Source organism: Nelumbo nucifera, chromosome 1, assembly GCF_055504915.1.
Source record: "Nelumbo nucifera cultivar China Antique chromosome 1, China Antique-T2T, whole genome shotgun sequence".
Classification (NCBI taxonomy): domain Eukaryota; kingdom Viridiplantae; phylum Streptophyta; class Magnoliopsida; order Proteales; family Nelumbonaceae; genus Nelumbo; species Nelumbo nucifera.
In genome coordinates this window covers 200,749,560-200,769,936 of record NC_142649.1, presented here as the reverse complement: position 1 = coordinate 200,769,936, position 20,377 = coordinate 200,749,560, and the positions used below count along the sequence as shown (strand labels likewise).

The 20,377-nt window shown below is 37.2% G+C and overlaps 1 protein-coding gene across 2 annotated transcripts; it reads left to right on the top strand.

The window, feature by feature from the left end:
- The first annotated feature begins 717 nt into the window (after positions 1 to 717).
- On the top strand, positions 718 to 19,051 carry LOC104610465 (actin-related protein 2/3 complex subunit 5A-like). 2 transcript variants are annotated; one of them, XM_010277085.2, is made up of 5 exons: positions 718 to 1,541; positions 5,209 to 5,381; positions 5,553 to 5,625; positions 5,739 to 5,839; positions 18,694 to 19,051. In XM_010277085.2, exons 2-5 carry the CDS (start codon positions 5,284 to 5,286, stop codon positions 18,827 to 18,829), a joined length of 408 nt encoding a protein of 135 aa, XP_010275387.1. In that variant the 5' UTR covers positions 718 to 1,541; positions 5,209 to 5,283; the 3' UTR covers positions 18,830 to 19,051. The 2 variants fall into 2 exon arrangements, with proteins under 2 accessions (XP_010275387.1, XP_010275389.1); XM_010277087.2 differs by having other exon boundaries at positions 719 to 1,541; positions 5,233 to 5,381.
- The last annotated feature ends 1,326 nt before the right edge of the window (positions 19,052 to 20,377 follow it).

The following is a 20,377-nucleotide window of genomic DNA, read 5'->3' as shown; positions in this document are numbered from 1 at the left end:
AACACCCCAAAACCCAAGAAACCCAAATTTTACCCCAAGAGCCATCATATCCATTGTTGAACATACTTTATACTAATCTGTTAACCTTGATCGACCCCCATTTACACCTCAACCACTAGATCAGACACAATCACCAGACCCAGGACCTCCGAAAACACCTACCTGTGAAATCTCAGTCCAAAATACCTCCGTTTACCCTTTAATCGCATCAATATTCCATTTCAAGGTTTCAGATTGATTGGATTACAAATCTGCCCGATCCGGGCTCAGTTGGCTCAATCCAACCTTACCAATCACCTAGTACCAAAAAATCCTACCATGTGAAATTTCATCTAAAACAAACATTGTTTGCCTCTTTAGTCGGAGCAAACCCTTTCTAGATCTACCCGATCCGGGCCCAGTTGGGCCAATCTAACTCCGCCAATCAACTCAAAATGTCCGAAAACCCCACCCTACAAAATTTTAGCCAAAAAATACCCTCGTTAATCCTTCCATCAAAAAAAATTCCATTTCGGCCAATCCTGTTAACCCACACACACAAACCACTCTCTATGGTCAGACCCATTTCCTCCATTTTTGACCCGGAACCACCCATCATTAACCCCAAAACCCGATTTAACCCCTGGACCCGGATTACAAAAATTATCAAAATTGCCCCTAATATTAACAAAAATACCCCTGGCACCATTTAAAAGAGACCGACCCCTTCATTCGCCCTAAGCAGAGAGAAATCGGAAGAATTCGAAGGAGAGTCTTCTCCTCTTCCCCGTTCGAACGAAGACAACCAGCGGCGGAAATCTCTCCCGCTCCCGGCCATTCACTCTTGATCTCTCTCATTTTCTCTCTCCAGCGAAATAAATCAAGCAAAAACTGTTCATCGTCTTCCACCTCTCGACAGAGGCGGTGAACCAGCGGCGGCAATCTCTCCCGCTCCCGGCCATTCACTCTTGATCTCTCTCATTTTCTCTCTCCAGCGAAATAAATCAAGCGGGAACTGTTCATCGTCTTCCACATCTCGACAGAGGCGGTGAACCAGCGGCGGCAATCTCTCCCGCTCCCGGCCATTCACTCTTGATCTCTCTCATTTTCTCTCTCCAGCGAAATAAATCAAGCAAGAACTGTTCATCGTCTTCCACCTCTCGACAGAGGCGGTGAACCAGCGGCGATTCCCTCCCCTCCGGCATCTCTCCTCTTCCATTTCGTCATCCTCTGTGTTCCTCTCTCTTGCTCCCTCGCTCACTTCCTCCTTCCATTGCCTCCCATCAATACCAACCGACCGAATCGACCGAAATCGTGCAAAGCGAGAAAACTGTTCATCGTCTTCCTTCTTCGACGAAAACAGAGAAGCAGCGACTGAACAGCTCGAACCAGTTGTAGCAGCAAGAAATCCCTCCCCATTCTGACTCAGCTCCTCTAGCTCTCACCTCCTTCGTCTTCTATTCCGTTTCATTCTCACGCTAGAGTATACACAGTAGCAGATCGAATCAGACTACGGGACCCCCTGTTGCATCATTTGAATTTCGGCCAACATCTCAACTCAGGTAAATCCTGTTTTACTTGCGATTCTTCTTTCTTTCTTTGTATTATTGTATTTGCTCCATTTCTCTGCTGGTTTTGGGGATGACAATGAAGCTCTACAGAGTCATCCTCTGCATCATCCCTTACCAGCGACAAATGTGGTGATGGAAGGAGTTACCGCATGGATCGTCTCCTAAATATCTTATGGATATCGTCTCCAATATCTTTGATGCTGAAGTCGGAGAAGACGACCGGCTCAATTTCTCCCGCAAAGATTTCTTGTTATAGTAAATAAAAAAAGAAATAAATAATAAATTGTGAGTACACAAATCCTAGAGTAAATGAAGAGAGAGAATAAGGAAGAGATGGGATAACAGATCCGGGGAGTGAGTAGTATTCTTAGGTTAGAATGAAGAGGAAATCGGTTGCAAGAGAACAAAACAGAGTTGAAACAAAAAAGGATAGCAATAAAAAATAATAATAATAAAAGTTCGCCATAAAAAAATGTAATAAAAGTGAAATTATGATAACAACTGTAATCAATAGATCCGGGTATGTTAGTTTAACTGATAAGATGCATTTGCAGAAGAGAATAATTCAGTAGAAAGGGTAATAAAAAATGAGGAAGTAAAAAAGGAAAAATAAATGAAATATAAAAACTTGAAAGATTAAAAAAAACAAAAACAAAAAAATAACTGCATAAAACAAAAATACAAGAACATTCAAATAAATAAAATAAAATAAACAAACATATAAAAATATTATAGTGTGGTTTCCCTTGTGTTGGTTTGTTATTGATTGGTTTTTGTTATTTATCTGATTGAAGAGTTGCATTTTTGTGTTTATGCTTTTTGATAATCCCACGTGGGCCCCAACTATTGGACCTGGGAGAGGGGTGCCTAATCCCTTTCCTCTCCCATCTTAGTTTTACGCGGACTGGTGCCTTGGGTTTTGGAGTCACTATTAAAATAAGGCATTTTAAAAATCATTCCCAGAGGTCCCATCACCTCCATTTCCATAACTGATGGGTTGCGATTCCATTTCAGCCCAAGTGGCAAAGTGAGCTGTTTTCCGACGCTCACAGTGGCTAAATGGGATACTAATCAACTACTTCTGTTACAAGAACTTGATCCAACCAGCCCAGTGATCTGAGCTGCAAGGCCATTGACCCGAACCGATCCAGAAAGGGATGAGTCGGGTTACAAGTTGCCCAGTTTCCAAACCAATGTTTTAAAATTTCTGTTGACCTAGACAATTGAACCATTCAAACCATTTGAATTGGATGATTAAACCTGTATTTTTGATAAAAACCATTGACTTGATCAAAGACTATCTACCTCTAATGGTTGGACAATCGACTCGTGTGTCAAATTCCAATATGAATGTTTAGGATTAGGGTCTATCCTTTGTAGACCCAACATGAAAATCAACCCGACTGAAATAACCCTTTGTCTTTACACAACTCGAACTTGACCTAATTGCCACATTTAGCAAAAACCATGAATCACAAACGTAAGGTGAGGTGAGGCCACAACAATACATCAAAGGCCGTGAGTTTACTGTTTTAACCCACCCCAAAAGTTGGACAATTTAGTTGTTGAATTCACATCTGCACTCCACAGCACATCCCGACCGTGTATCGGGAACTTCTCCCAATGATAAGGATGGGAGATGTTCCCAATGCACGTTGAGATGTGCATGTGGGGCTTTTTTGGGGCACACTCTATAGGGTTGCAGATGTAAACTCCTAGTTGTTATGGTAAAATATAGGGCAAATTTCTTAAACTACCCTTATGGTTTAGCTAATTGACTAAGTATACCCCTACTGTTTGACTATTGTCTAACACTACCCCTATTGTTTCAAAAAATACCATTGCCGTTAAATATTGACAGAAGGGCCAAAATCTCAATTTTACCCTTCTATTAAATCCCTTTGCTATCTAATGATTTGGACCTGTGCCGTAAAAAAGGAAAAAATGAGATTTTTTTTCCTACTTTTGCCTCTCTTTTTTGCTACTGCCATTGTTGTTGGTGGCGATGCTTGCTACTTTCTACTTTTTGCAAATTAGAGCTCTACTTGTTACTTCTGCCTCTGCTTTAACATTTCCCCCATCAACAAAATTCTCAAAAGGCTTAGGGTTTTCCTACAATCGCTCCTCTTCTTTGTTGGTGTAAAGACCAAGTCTTGGGGAAGGTTTCAAAGTGCAGAGCCCCATTTCCCCTACCTAAACCCTAATCTAACATATCTCTCCCCAAATCAAACCAGTTCAATCAAGGACCTCTCTCTCTCTCTCACTCACATTCTCTCTCTCTACTATCGACTTTTTTTCTCTTAGAGAGAGAGAGATGGTGAGAAAAGAGATCATGGAGAAGAGAAGTGATCTCATCTAGGGTTTAGATGAAGAAAAGGAAAGAGGGCTAAGAGAACATTGTCTTCACGATTTCTTCTTCGCTGTTGTCGATCTCTCCAGTGGCTCCACTTGCTATGGTTGCTATGAGAGCTGTTGTTCTTCTATCCTACACAAACAAACGAAGGTAAGAGAGGTAGGAGGAGGGTGTCTTGTTTTAGAAAGATAAGAAGGAAAAAAGGAAGAAAGAGAATGAAAGAGGGAAGAGAGAGAGAGAGAGGTCGGGGGAGGAAGGGGGGTGTCGGACCTATCGGTCGAGAGGAAGGGGACGAAGGTAATATTGGGTTTTAGAAAAAAAAATTAAATGTCACGTAGTGTCACGTGTATATAGGTTTTGACGAAATATTGATGGATGTTAACGGTAAGGGTAGAGCTAGTCAATTGTCAGAAACAATAGGGGTAGCATTAAACAATGGTCAAACAGTAGGGGTGTACTTAGTCAATTAGCTAAACCATAAGGGTAGTTTAAGAAATTTACCCTAAATATAAAAACCTTCCTTGAGGTTTTTGACAATTATAAAACCCTTGCCTAAATTTTCATTTCAACAAAAACTCTCCCTTATAGTTTTAGAAAAACCTACAGTAGCCTATATCCTTTTCGTCATTGTCCCAAATGGAAAAGGTTGGCCTAATAAATTGATTTTTGAAAATAGGCATTTTACTCTTGCATAGATTTATTAAAATGCCCTTGAAAAACTTTTAAGTTTTAGATGGTGTTTGGTATGGCTTCCATTTATTTGAAAAACAGTGCTAGCTCATCGCCATGTGGGCGTTTGCCCCAAAATGATATTTGGTAAACCTATTTATCAAATAAACATTCTGTATCAGTTTATGCGTAAGTCAACTATTGGGAGAATCTTCATTTTAATGTTTCCTTCAACACCAATGTGTTTATTTACTGTTTTGCTTATGTGATGCCTAATGGCGTTTAATGGTACCTAATTGTCAAACAATAGTAAAAAAAATGTTTATCAACCACTTTTTTTTTTGAATTTAAAGATAAAGATAAATCAAATACAAACATTTGTATACCAAACATCACCTTAACTTTTATCTAAATAAATTTCCACTAGATTGAAAAAAGTAAGGTAGTTTATTTTGTAAGCTCATAAAAATCAAGTGAAGTTTTAGAAGGGAAAATTTGACATTTGAATTAGGTTGGAAGATGCCTAAGGACAATTTTGTAACTTTCAACTCTCTGTTACTGGTACAATGATAAAAGGGAGGTAACCGCAGTCCATAGATTTTTATAAGGGATGTGTTTGTAAAATTGAAATTTCAGGGGGAGGTTTTGTATTTTACCCAGTTTAAAAAAGGAGTATTGAAAAAGGAAACGGGAAGACAAGCAGAGTGAGAGATGGTGGAGCAAGAAGAGCTCGTAGAGGCAGATAGTCCAGAAGCCATCATCATTGCAATTGAAAACAAATCCCGGAAGATCGACACCTTACTGAAACAGTATGAATTTGGAAAACTCCATCTCTTTATCAAGACTTATGGGACTTCTGTTTTAATTTATTAATTTTCTTGGAAATTGGATTAAATCTCTTGGGTGCCTCTCTGTAGAAACCGATTTTTTCCCCCTCGGAGTTGTTTTCTGAGAACCCTCGATTTGTTCTTGTACCTTAGGTCTAAACCAGTTGAAGCCCTCAAAACAGCTCTCGAAGGATCACCTCCCAAGATCAAAGATGAAAGATGCAAGGTTTCTCCTACTTCATTTCACTGATACATTTTTTATTTAAATTCCTTAATTGACTTATGTTGGGATGAAGATAATTGGTTAATGTTTTTTTTTTTTTTTTTTTTTTTTTGTAGTCTGCAAGTTGGATAGTTGTCCATCGTGCAATGATGGGTATAAAAGATGTTGATGGATTGTTCTCCTCTTTGGAGCCGGAGTACTACGACATTCTAATGAAGTAGGTGAATTTCTTCTTGGCTCTTTCTATTTTAATATGTATAGCCTGAATTTCTTTTAATCTATACTTGTAATGACAAACTTAACTTTTTATGGTCTCTAGAAGACAAACATGTGATGTGCAATAAGGTTAACTGCATCACCTATAAAAAAAGAAAGAAAAAAATGTTAACTGCATTGTGAAAGTAGCTAATTAGTATCAGGTCCTACTGCTGTAGCTATATGGTTGAAGTGAAGAACACAATGCCTCAAAATGTGAAAGAGCAATCAAAGAGATAAATCTTCAAAAGGAATTCTTTGTTGCTAATGCTAAGGATTTTAAATATCTCGGTCTGTTGAGAAAAGAAAAAGAAAACTAGAATTGGGATTTGGGAGCGAGTGTTATGTACATGGAAATATGGAATGGGTTAGTGTTAGGTGACGAGGACAATTGGTATTTTATTTTAACCACTTCTGACCCTTTGTATTCCTGCAGGGTATTTTAATTTAACCACTTCTGACCCTTTGTATTCTGTTGCATTCATATTTAATGGGGAATATGCAGGTACTTATAATGCAGATAAATTCATGCAGGACCAGAAGATAGTAAAAACACACACTAGGGGTGGTGATACATTTGAAATCTGTTTGAATGAGGAAGCCCACAACTAAAAAAGTTGCCGCCTATTTTGCCAACACATCTGCGTGTCATGGGTTCAAGAATGTAATTAGTTTGGTGGTTGCCATTATGCATTCAAATTCCAAATGAGGCCAGAAACATATCATTCATATCTCATATTCACCAATTGTGAGGAAGTTCTGGTAGCCATGTGTCTATGTTTCAAAATTGGTTTCTGGTGGTTTGGCTTCCTCCCCTTACATCAGTTATACTAGTCTTCTTTGGGGTTCTAAGAAGCTAAGTTCTACTTCTCATTTCTTGGATGATGGATGCAGATCAATTTTTAGGACATTTCAGCTGTTCATTTGAGAACAAATCTTCTCAAGATCTTTTAGTCTTATCTTGGAGGACACCTAGAGTGATCATCCCTGTTTCTGTTAATGGACAAGTCAGATGCTAATTTGATGGTTGTTCCAACGAAAAACCAAGGTTGGCAGGGACTAGAGGTGTCCTATACAGGGTTAATGGGTTCTTTTTTGGGCATTTGGCAGATCAATTGAAGACGCAGATTCCTATATTATCCGGATACAACAAGGACATAGCTGGACACTAATTGGATACAAAATTTACACTAGAAGTTGAAGTATCAATGCAGCGCCCTTGTGTAGGTATCTTGGTATCATAATAGGTAGATCCCAAATAGAGAAGTTTAAGCACTCTTAATGGGAGGGGGGGTTCAAACTGCCGAATTTTTGTGTTCTATCTCTTAGCTCTTGAGGGTGATTTGGCTAATGACAACCAATGTTACCAACAAGCGGACAGTGGACCATGGCATTTATCATTCGTCTTGAATGAGATTTGATATTCTTCAGAAAGCTTGACTTGACTGTATAGATTTGATGGGTTCCTAGGAAAATGAATGCTATGGTGGATAGTCTTGCAATTTTGAGATTAAGAATGGTTTCTTTGTTTATAAAGTCCTATTCCTGCATAGTTTTTCTAATATAGAGTTTTTTGTCCATGTATTGGTCCTTTCATGTACTCTTCTTTTTTAATCAGTGACGCAAACGAGCGAGATTTATTGATGACGTAAAATAAGAATAAACACCCCCAGATACTTGAGAATAACTTGGAAGAAGGGACAAGTACATAGAAATTAGCTGACTACATGGTAAATATTATACAAATATACTTGGTCTCTTGGCTGGGCCCAAAACCTGATGATCCTCATTCTAGTGTAGCCCTGCCTACTATTCCCTTGTGAGGGAAATAGCAACAGATGGGGGGATCCACTTGAACAAGCTGTTCAATCTTGATGTCTTGATGTTAGCGACATTTCTTCTTGAACCTGATGATCATGAATCCAATGGCCATTAGAACTGGTAGTCATCCACTTAATCACCATGTTATAATCCCTATGAGTTCTTGCAAAAGGGGACAATCTGCAAGTATGAGTTCTTGCAAAAGCGGACAATCTGCAAGTACAAGTTCTTGCAAAAGGGAATAAGTTCTGTTCTTTTTGAGTTCCTCTCCCTACAGGTCTCAACTAGCTTACTTTGATGTTGCCCTGTCCATCTCTCAGATCACTTGTTCAGGATGGCACGGGATCCCATTGAGCTCCCATCAAAGTTCAACTTGAGGCTGCCTTGATCTGGTGGCATCCAAGCCTGATAAACAAGTCTTCTTTGGAAAGCAAAACCAGCAGTTCTAAGCAGCAGAGCTCATCAGTCTCTTGGGTGGACCCTAGGTCCAAAGCAAGCAATTAGGCATATATCTTGGCAGTGCATGAATTAATGCTTATTATAAATCCTGAAAAAAGTATGTAATATCTGACACATCTTTTGGTAAATCTGTTTTTTTTTTTTGATGAATGAGTAAGTAGTTTTATTAAGGATATCAAAAGACCCAAGTCTTAATAAAAACAAAACATAACTATAGATTAGCCCAATAAAAAGAAGCCTGAGAAACCCCTTGTTTAGCCAGAGAGTCTGCCAAAGCATTTGCTTATCTGCTAACCCACTGGAAGTTGATAGACATATTCCTTGTGATCCATTTTGCTTGTTTTTAGGACATCTCTATAGCCCTAAACAACACTGTTCGGGTTCAGCAGCCACCCCACTACCACTTTGGAGTCTCCTTCTTCCAGTAGGTTCTGCACCCCAAGTTGGTTAGCAATTTGTAGGCCTTGTACAGCTTCTAGCATTTCAGCCATTGTTGAGTCTCCAATTCCCACTGGACCTGAGAATAAAGAGAAGATGTTTCTGTCCTTGTCCCTTAAAACCCTTCCAGTGCCTAAAGGTCTTGCGTTGCATTGGCTGCAACCATCAAAGTTCAGCTTTACAACCCTTCTAGAGGAGGTGTCCACCTTACTTGTGCCCTAGTCTTCTTAGAGACTACGGATGCCACTGTTACCCAACCCTTCAGAAGTCTTCAGCCAAAAGATAGTTATTGTTAATATGCTTTCCTTAACTTCCTTGGGACTCCTTTCTTTTCCTTGGAATATCCTAGCATTCTGTTCTTCCCAAATAGTCCATGCTGTTGTTGCTCTTATACATTTACTTAGCAGTTTTCTTCTCTTCGTTGGCCATCGAAAAGTTAATGGATCAAAGAGCTTTTTTACTTCAAAAAGCAAGTTCCACCTATGCCCAAATAAAGAGAAAACCCAAGTCCAAATATTTGCAGCAAATGGTAACAATCCTCATTTTGCACTTTACACATTGTGCACCAGTTTAGGGATAGACACAAAGAAGGTCTCTTCTTTTGCAGGTTATCCAAGGTATTAATCTTACCATGATAAATCTCCCAACAAAAAGTAGTTGTTTTGGGGGGAATAGGTATAGACCAAATTTATTTCATTGGGAAAACCCGAGGGGTGGGAGAAGAGCAGAGGGACTTAAAAAAGTAAGTACAAGTAAAAGCCCAATGACACAAATAGATTTCTCATCACTTAGGCCTCTACAAAGCCTGAGATCCCAAGCAGGAGACATGAAGAGAGTTGGGGGATGAACAAACCTTGAAATAGGCTCCTTCTTAAATAGGGAGAAAGAATAAAGGGAGGGAAAACGATCTTTTGAAGGTTGATTACCCACCCAAATATCTTCCCAAAAAAGAATAGAGTTACTCGAGCAAACACCATACTTTACAAACTTGAGGAATTTGGAGAGAATGTTGGAGATTGCCTTCCAAGGAGTAGTGAGTTGAGCCCGTCGAGATACCCCAACATCCCGTCCAGTTTTAGAACAGCCATGGATACTAGTGACCACTTCATGCCAAAGCCTCTCTCTTTCCACAAGCCGCCTCCAGAGCCACTTACGTAAGAGAGCTTCATTTCTGTTAACTATGTTCCCTAGTCCTAATCCCTTTTCTTCCTTACATCGGCTAACTACCTCCCATCTGATCAAGTGATCCTTTTTCTCTTCTCTTGGCTACCATAAGAAGTCCCTCATTAGTTTTTCTAACCTCTTAGCTACCCTGGAGGGTATCCTAAAACCAGATAGAAAATAAATAGGGAGATTAGCGAGAGTAGCTCTGATTAAGGTTACTCTTTCTCCAACGAGATGTAATTCTTTTTCCAAGGTAGTAACCTTTTTTCAAAATTTTCCACCATAGGATCCCAAAAATAACCCTCCTTTGGGTTAGCACCTAGGGGATGTCCTAAGTAGGTCAAGGGCCACTTAGAAATGGTACAATCTAAACATATAGCAATATATTCCAACTCCCTTTGATCTAAGTTTAGTCCCACCACACAACTATTCTCAAGATTGATCTTCAAGTTGGAAGCACTCTCTAAGAAAGATTATAGGTTCTTCAAATTTTGCACTCTCACCACTTCAGATCCTTCACAAAAAATGGTAATGTCATTTGCAAACTAAAGGTGAGTTATAAGGGCCTAGTTTCTTCCTTGTCTTAAGCTCCTACAAGTTGGGAAGAAATCATTTGCTCCCCCATTAACTAAAATTGATTAATGGCAGGAAGAAAGGCATCCATTTATCCATTTATCCATTTGCACCATCTGTCTCCAAAACTGTACTTTCAAAGCACCTTTAATAAAAAGCTCCAATCCACCAAATCGTAGGCCTTTTCACGATCCAATTTGCATACAAGCCCCCGAGTTCCTGATCTTCTTATCTTCTTAACACACTCATTTGCTATTAAGATCTGATCAACTAATTGTCTTTCATGAACAAAGGCACCTTGAGCTTGACTAATGAGAGAAGGAAGCACCTTGATCCTCAAGGACAAGACCTTAGCCAAGATCTTGTAGATACTTGTCACTAGGCTAATTCGTTTAAAGTCTTTGGGATGTATGGCTTCTTTCTTCTTTGGAACTAAAGCTAAAAAGATTGCATTAATTCCGTGGCTAATGACAAAACTATTTTCAAACTCTCTAAAGACTTCAAACAAATCATCTTTGATTATATTGCAACAATCTTGAAAGAAAGCCATTGTAAACCTGTTTGGCCCTGGTGTCGTAGATCTATCCATGGTCAACACTGCTTGTCAGATTTCCTCCTCTTCAAATTTCCTTTCCAACCAAATGTTGTCTTCTTCAGAGAGGATCAACCACTCCAAATCAGTGAACTCCATTTGCTTCCTAGTGGCTTCCTTAGTATAGATTTGAAATGATTTACAAAACAATTGTCTATCTCCCCTGGGAGTCCAATTCCAATCCATCCACTTCAAGTTTGGCCACCACATTTTTCCTCCTCCCAATGGCTAGTTCATGAAAGAATTTGATATTTTCATCACCTTCCCTAATCCAAATGTGTCTAGATTTTTGCCTCCAAGAGATCCACACAAGAGGATCTCTTCTAGCTCCTTCTTCAACCTCCATCTTAATTGTCTTTCTTGTCCCACTCATTGTTCTAAGGGATTCCTTCACATTCTAGATCCTCTATTTGGGACAATAATGCTGATTTCATCTCTTCTATTCCCCCAAATTGGTCCCCATTCCATTCTTTAACTTTGCTCTTAGAGTCTTAGACTCTTAAACTATCAAGTAATTTTACCCCTTTCCACTTCACTGCTCTTTATCTCTTCACTCCACCACTCTTCCACTCATTAAAAAGTCCAGGTGTGTTAGCCACACGTTTTTGAATCTAAAAGGTCGAGGTCCACAACTAAACAGTTCCTGTCCAAGTCAAGGTTCAAAATATCGATACAACCCGATACGTTGATAGGGGCGTACTGGACTATGTCGGGGCTCTCTCCCCTATTTTTTTAGTTTTTTTTTTTTTTTAAACCTGGTTCAGAGGGATCAGTTTAAGGCTTGTCTAACCCCCTGAACCGGGTTGAACCCCAAATCACCGCCTGTAGGGGCATATCGAGAAGCCCTTGATACGATATGTATTGATCGATACAGCCCGATACGTATCGAAATTTTGAACCATGGTCGAAGTACAATTGGACAAGGGTTAGAAGTAACCCTAGGTAGTGCTTTGGCTAGCAAATCTTTCCAATGGTTTTCCCAACTTTTATTAAATAGAAATTTGTCCAACTTGGAGCAAATTGGGATTTCCTAAAAATTGGACAAAGTTAAGTGAGCGTGCAATAGAGGCAGCTCCTTCAACTCGCAACTATTAATGAAATCATTGAAGTTTCTTATTCTGGTTGTGCGAGTCTGTTGGGAGTTATTTGATTCATTAGTGAATCTGATTACATTGAAATCCCCGCCCAAGCACCAAGGACCTTCCCATAGCTCAGAGAGAATAATTATGCGAGGTGATGGGGTTTCAAAATAGTGAATTGCAAAATTGAAATTGTACTATTTTTGTATGTTTATTGTTGTCAGGTGCTATCTTGTCACCTACCTAGATTGTATTCTATTTTTATTTTAATGAAATTTTCTTTTTTATTTATAAAAAATAAGTAATATTTTTCTTTTACTGAAAATTTAACTTTACCATCACAAAAAGTATATATCTTGGTGATGCTTGAAGCTAAAATCAGCATAATGCTTTTGCATTTATGTATACATTATGAGAAAGGGCACATCAATAAGAACCCAATACCTACACCTATAGGCACTTGGAGACTTGGCACTTGTGCCACATAACAAGATACACTCTGATAATGGGATCAAAGTTCGCCAAAGAAAATTGAATTGGATTTTTGGCTTTGACAACCCTTGAACTTTGTGAAAAAACCACTTTTGCCCTTTTATAATTTGAGGGGCCAATTTAGACCTCAAACTAAGTTGAAAAGGTCATCATTAGCCCAAAAATGCATGGTGTTAATGACACTGTTCACAATCCGTTAAATAATGAATAAAATAATAGGAAATGCTGATGTGGCATTGTTAAACTCAAAAAATTGAAAATTGCAAGTGAGTTCCATTGAATAAAATAAAAACCATTTAATGTATAATTAATAAATGTTGAAAATAATATATATGTTAGCCCTACTTGAAATTTTCTCTTTTAAGAGAAAGATAATGTGTGCCCCAATTGAAATTATAAGCGAATCCCATTTATAATTTTAAGTGGGAACCATCTATTAATTCTCTTAAAGGAGGAAATTTTAAGTGGGACCCACCTATTAATTTTCTCTTAAAAGAGGAAATTTTAACTTGAACCCACCTATAATTTCAAGTGAGACTCACTTATATAATATTTTAATATTTATTAATTAAACACTAAATGGTTTTTATTTTATTCAGTGGAACTCACTTGCAATTCTTCAGTTTTTTGAGTTTAACAGTGCCATGCCTGCATTTTCTATTATTTTTTCATTATTTAATGGATTTTGAACGACGTCACTAACATCGTGCACTTTTGGGCTAATAGTGGCCTTTTCAACTTAGTCTGAGGTTTAAGTTGGTTCCTCAAATTATAAGAGGGCGAAAGTGGCTTTTTCGCAAAGTTCATTGGTTGTTAGAGCCAAAAATCCAAATTGAATTGGAAAAAAAAAGAAACAAGATCTAATCTTCGTGTTCTTCCTCTTATCCAATGTGAATTTTTAAAAGGTCATTTCCCAATGTTGGTCCTAGTGATCTAGGATCTTGGAGTAGATAGACTGGATATGGTCCCCTTTTGACATTTTTAGGATAGAAAATAAATAGAAGTGGCCATTATAGGAAATATGTCCAACATCTTAAATAGTTACTTGCCCTTGAAATCTTCAATATGTAAAGGCAAAGTTGATGTAATTGCCTAAATGGCATTAACAGGGGCAAAATCTCCTTTTTGAACCAAATGGCTTTCATATCCATTGAGGAAATTATTTTCTATTATTGCAAATATTGTAGCTATTGTTTTGCTCTTATTTCTTCCATGTACTGGACCCATGGTTATTACATTCTCTTGGTCGTTTCTTGGATAGAAAGATCTATAGGTTTTGCTACTTGTTTGTTAATTATTTCCATATCTTTATAGTCCTAGTCCATTGACACCCTGTGCATTGCATAGTAGGGTATTCATTGCTCATACACCTATTTATGATATTATCACTTTTTAATTATGAAACCACATGCAAGGTCTTGGTTTGGTACTTGACCTAAACCCCTTGTTTATTTTAAGTTTCTTATTCAACTAATTTCACAATATAGGGAAGTTCATCACTTGGCCCTTATCTATTTGCATTGATCAAAGATGCATTGACTAAACATATTTGGGAGGAAGTTCCATGGTGCATGTTATTTGTGGATGACATTGTTTTTATTGATGAAACTAATGAAGGATTAAATGTAAAATTAAGGTTATGGACAAATGCCCTAGAAACAAGAGGTTTTAAAATGGGCAAGACTAAAACATGTGATTTTAGTACATTCATCAAAAAAAAAAATGTGATTTTAGTAATAATGGGAGCATAAATCAGGATACACTTAAGTAAAGACATAACACAATGTGAACATTTCCAATACCTTGGTTCAATAGTTCATAACAAGTGAGATCTTGAGGAGGATGTCAGTGTCACCCGGAGAATTAGAGTAGGATGGGCAAGATGGAAGGGGTGCATCTAGACTTCTATGTAATAGGAAAATACCACTTAGATTAAAATGAAAATTCTATTAAACAGTTGTAAGGCCAGCTATGGTGTAAGGAACAGAGTGTTGGGCAGTCAAGAAACATGTCCAAGTATCTCCAATAGGTGATAGAATATGAGAAAGTAGACTAAGTTGTTTTGGCCACATGATAGAAGACCATCAATAGCACCAGTAAGAAGAAGTGATTTGCTATAAGTTGAAGGGCTAGAAGGGATAAAAGGACATGGGTAGAAGTACTAAGAAATGATTTAAGCACTAATAATTTTACAGTGGATATGGCATTAATATAATGGATTAGCAAAACAGGATACATGTAGCCAACCCCATATGGTTGGGATAAGGCATGGATGATGATGATGAGGGAAGGTGGGGACCGGTAAAATTTTTAATTGGATCTGAATTCGGATATTGTTTGATCTGATTCAAATTTGATCCGTTTACACCGGAGATGGAGATTTGCCTTGGCAGGGTAGGGACGGGTATGGGGATTAATAGGGGTCCCCAACCAGGGACAGGATCAGGGATGGGAAGTGAACTCATCCTGCCCAGATGGGGCCAGGGAGGTCAAGTACCCAGCAGGGATGGGGAAAATTGCCATTCCTAGTCTATAGGAGGCATCCGTATATGGGGCAATTGGAGATAATATGGCATTAAATGATAAAAATGGCTGAAATGGGAAAAAATGGGTTTTGATTTAAAATAACGAAAACCATACTTGGATTAGTTTTTGTCTTTTAGGGATGTTGGATGAACTCCTTTGGTGAAGAATTTGTGAACTGTAGGGACGTTGGATGTTGATGCTTGTAATGGCTGCTTACAAAGTTAGAGGGGGGATTTGTGAACTGTTGATGGTTGTAACGACAGACCAGGATTCATGTAGTTGACCTCGTATTGTTTGAACAAGGCTTAATTGAGTTGAAATGGAAAAAGAGGAGAGAGAAACCTTGAATAACTTAATAGGGACCTAGAACCATTGTAGGGTGTGCAAATTACTCATCACTCTTGTCATAAGCTTTTAGAACTCAAATAAAATCCTAATAGAATTAAGAAACTAAAAATATTGAATTACTACTATTCATACTTTTTTTATCAGTAAGACTCAATTTTATTAACATGAGGTTAAGAATATGTACAAGCGAAGGTCCTAGACACCCTAAAACTTGTATGTACATTTTTGAACACCATGATACCATCCTGCTTTAATTCAAAGAAAAATAGATAACTCCTACGCTACTTATGCTATGATTTTTGATACTTCAAACATAAACCAACTATAGGCTTATAGCTAGAAATTCAGACCCTATGGTTGGACATAAAATTGTGAAGTAACAAATGTACCCCTAATTTCTAAAAATACAAAAATATATAACAAACTCAAAAAATCCCATATCTGACCACTTGGTTCCTGTAGCATTTGCTTTGCCTATATGCAAGTTCAACAAAGATAAAACACTTTGTTGAACACTTTCATTTATCAAAAAAAAAAAAAAGAAAAAGAAAAACAAAGATAAAACACTTGGGGTAGTCAATATTTTTAACATTTCCATTAACACTAAAGATAACTACACCTTATTGGTAAAAGAAAAGTCAGTTGTTTTTTGATTGGCCAAAAGTTCAAATGATTTACATGAAACATATTCTTTTCATTTTTTCTTCTAAAAGCAGTGTCAATTTTATAGTTTGATCCATGTGAAAATCACTCGAGTCCAGACCATTCATCTAAATTTCTTCCTAGAATTAACATCTCCAAGGGTCTTGCTTACATTGTATTAGGAAGGAATTGTTTGCAATAAGGCTGTAATTGGGTTGGATTCATATTGGATCCGGCCACATCTGAATTCAATCTGATTATTGAAACTTTACATCCAAAATGCAAAATATTGGACTTGGATCCAGTTATTGTCATTAAAATAAAGAAAATTTTAAAAAGTTTAAAAAAATGAATTACTTTTATAGTTTGATCCATGTGAAAATCACTCTAGAGTCCAGACCATTCATCTAAATTTCTTCCTAGAATTAACATCTCCAATGGTCTTGCTTACATTGTATTAGGAAGGAATTGTTTGCAATAAGGCTGTAATTGGGTTGGATTCATATTGGATCCGGCCACATCTGAATTCAATCTGATTATTGAAACTTTACATCCAACATGCAAAATATTGGACTTGGATCCAGTTATTGTCATTAAAATAAATAAAAGTTTAAAAAGTTTTAAAAAATTAATTACTTTTTTAATTTATGCATATATAATAAATTTATATAATATAGAATATTGAATTTATTAATTATAAACTTTATCTAATTATATATAGTGGCCATTACTTGGTGTAATGGTAAAATCTTGGATCGTCAAGTTTGAGAATGTGGACTTGAGTCTGAGAGTCACCACTTATTCAAGAAAATGTTAGGGCCGTATCTGGTCTACCCTTCCCAAGACCCCAGATAGCTGGGACCAACATTGGGCAATGGCTTTTTATATTATATTATATTTATATATAATAAATTTTAATTGTACTTGGATTTTAATTGGATTGGATGGGGTAAAATCCACATCAGATTCAATTATTAAATGGATGCCGGTTTTAACAAACGAATCCAAAATAATCAGATTGGATGGTGGATTGGGTTTTGGACTTCTGGAGTCCATTGTCCTTGATATTGCATCCATGAATCCCTTGGAAACAATGGCAAGTGAAAATACCTGTTCTATTTGCTTTGTCTACATATCTTAAGAGAAGTTCTTTTGATAGATTTCTCCTAGTTTCCATTCAGAATGAATCGAAGTTTCATGATACATTGTTTTGTTCTTTTTTATGGAGAACAATGCAAGGATTTCAGGAACTTTCCAGGAAGCTAATAGTAACAAGCAATGCTATTTGTGTTGGATCAATGAGAAAGGTAACTGGCAACTGCAACTATGAAGCTTATTAATAGAAATCTAAATATCAGAAAACATTTAAGCAACAGACTAACAACAATATCAGGGTCATATTTAGAAGTCTATTTTGCATAGGTTATCAAGCAAGGAATTCACTCTTAGTTCTGCCAAATCACAATTAACAAGTCAAAACATTTTATGACTAACTTATCAAAAAAAAAAAAAAACATTTTATGACTTGCACAAATGTGGTATACAGCATTTGCACACACACACACACACAGTGAAACCTTGCTCTTTTCTTGTTCTAGTTAGGCTTCTGTTTGATAGCCATACAAGTATGTGTCTAATATAAATTTGTCTACATAAATATATGCAATACCTGTAAATTTTCTTCTCGTTAAGCTTCCATTTAGATTGCCATATGATTATCATCATCATCATCATCATCCATGCCTTATCCCAACTATATTGGGACGGCTAGATTGCCATGCTATTGGGCATCTTTATAATTTCACATACATGATTTTGTGCAGCATTTATATATGTTCTTGTGGTTAGGATTCTGTTTAGATGGCTATATGTGTAGGCATCTATATAAACTTGCCTACATGAACATATGCAACAGATTGTCCTTGAGGTTCTCACTTCTCAGACTTCATTACATTGGTAAATATTCTCCATGCCTTGGCTTCATTCATATATGGTGTGCAGGACCTAGACCCCACCCAAATATCTTTCACATTACATTTTGTCCTGATTGGACGCTGTTCAATCATCATACGAACTTTTTGGTGGATCAATTATTGTTTTGTTTCTTTCCATCCAATGGATTAGATGGCAGAAGAATTTTTGGCGAAGAGATTGATTGGCATTAAATGCCAGTCTGTGGATCCATAGCTGTGATATTTAAAACATGTATGAATTATGATAGAGGCAGGCAGGATCTGTTAAAAATCGTTTGCACATTTGTCCATAAATTTAATGCATTTACCGTTCTATTATACATATATCAATTAATGCATCTCATGTCAACTAATAGATATCTTCTGACTCCTGGAATTATTTGTACTGGTTATTGTCTTTAGTTTGCTCATGTAAAACCAAACCCCTAAATTCCTTATTTTCCATAATCCTAAATTGCTCATGGTTTACAAATCAACTTAGTTTTCCTTAATCTAGTTGGAAGGAACGCTACACACTATGCTTTCTCTGCATTACTGCTTGAATATCCATGTTCTGCATGCATCTGTGCTTTTGTTTGCGTGCATGCATATGTGGACTCATCTCAACTCAAACTATCAATCTAGCTGAACTGGAAGAATTTGTATTCTAGTTTTTTTGGGTTATCTTGTCATGCAAATAATGAATTGCGATTGTACTTGTAATTTATAGGTATTTGTATAGAGGTTTGGCTACTGGAGACCGCCCCACATGTGATCAATTCCTTCGGATCCATGAAAAACTAACAGAGAAAGCTGGATTGGGATGCATATTGCGTTACCTTGCTGACACCGTAAATATAATTTGATATCTAACCACTTGACCATTTTAAAGTTGTAGATAAGCAATTATATGTGGTGATTGGTATCTGCCCTCCAACAGTTTTAGTTATGAAAATCTCTCTTTGGTTAATTGATACATTCCATTTTTGTTAAAACCAAGGATTAAAATATCACAACATATCGTATTGTATCTTACGTATGTATCGGTTTTCAGGGTTGCTGAAATGCTTTTTATCGTATTAGGATTCTGTATTTGGTACAAATCTTAATATCCATGCTGATATAGGTTGTGTTTGATACTAGTGTCATTTGAGGCCCAAATGTTTAGAGAGGCGATGGCATTTCATATCAAAATGCCAATAGACGTTTTGACCAAGTTTCAAAATATCGACATGCCTGATATGATGGTAGGGGCATATTGGGTGATATCAATAATGTTTTTTTTTTGTTTATTTCTTTTTCAAAACTGGTTTAGGGGGGCGGTTTAAGTCTTTTCTACCCCCTGAACTAGTTAGAACCCCGATACACTCCCTATAGGGGCATATCGGGAAGCCAATGGCACGATATGTGTCAATACTTTGAACATTGGTTTTGACACGGTTTTGACACGAATTAGGTGTTAGAACAAGTATCCCACTCATTCAATCCCATTAGCATTACCTCCAAAAACATTTAAATTCACATGTTTATATTTGATGTGTCACCACCCTACTATAGTGACTTACATTCAATGGTCTACTATAGTTACTCACATTCAATGGTCAAATTTAAAAGTAAAAGTTTTCTGATGGATTCATTATTACACATGGATTAAAATCTTGATGCAGACTTTTAATGGTTCTAGAAGCATAGAACCAGAAAAAGAACCTTTAGGTTTATGGGTATCAAAATATTCCTCTACAATGATGCCTCCTAGTCATTGGACTATTTAGTAAAAACGTTTTATGGTACCGAACATTACCAGAGTCTGGATACTTTGAACCATGGTTTGTGTTAATTACAGGGCAGGGTAGATGTTTAAGAGGCAGATGGGCTGTTATCTTGGATTGTGTTTGGATGTTTGTTCGTGCTTATCTGATAGAGTTTTGTGGATCCAGTTATTTCAATTTGGGGTGGCAGTGGGCCTTAATTTTATCTCTTGCCTCTTGAGTCTTGACACCCTTTTGTATCTTCTCTCCTCTCTAACAAAATTTTATTTTATTACCAAAAAAAAAACTTTGAACCATGGTTAAAACATGGTACTGTTTGATGTTTATGTTTCATATCTTTAGTTGTTAGCTTTGTTACTTTTCTCTGGGTTTTTTGTTCAGGTCTTTTTCCGTCTGTTATTAGTGATGAAGCGATGGCACAGCAAGCACGGATAAGGCTACACAAAAAAAAGTTGAAGTTGTCCCAGGAGGTGGAACATATCCTGTAGTATTCTGGGCAACAGAGCTGTATGTTGTGTCCCAATTCAAAGTTTCACTGGTTTAATCCCACTTACCAGGTTAATTCAATCAGCAGTGGCGAATCTCGCCACCCCACTTATGACTTATCCATCTGGGTTCCCGGCAGTTCTCAACTTGTTTTCTCAA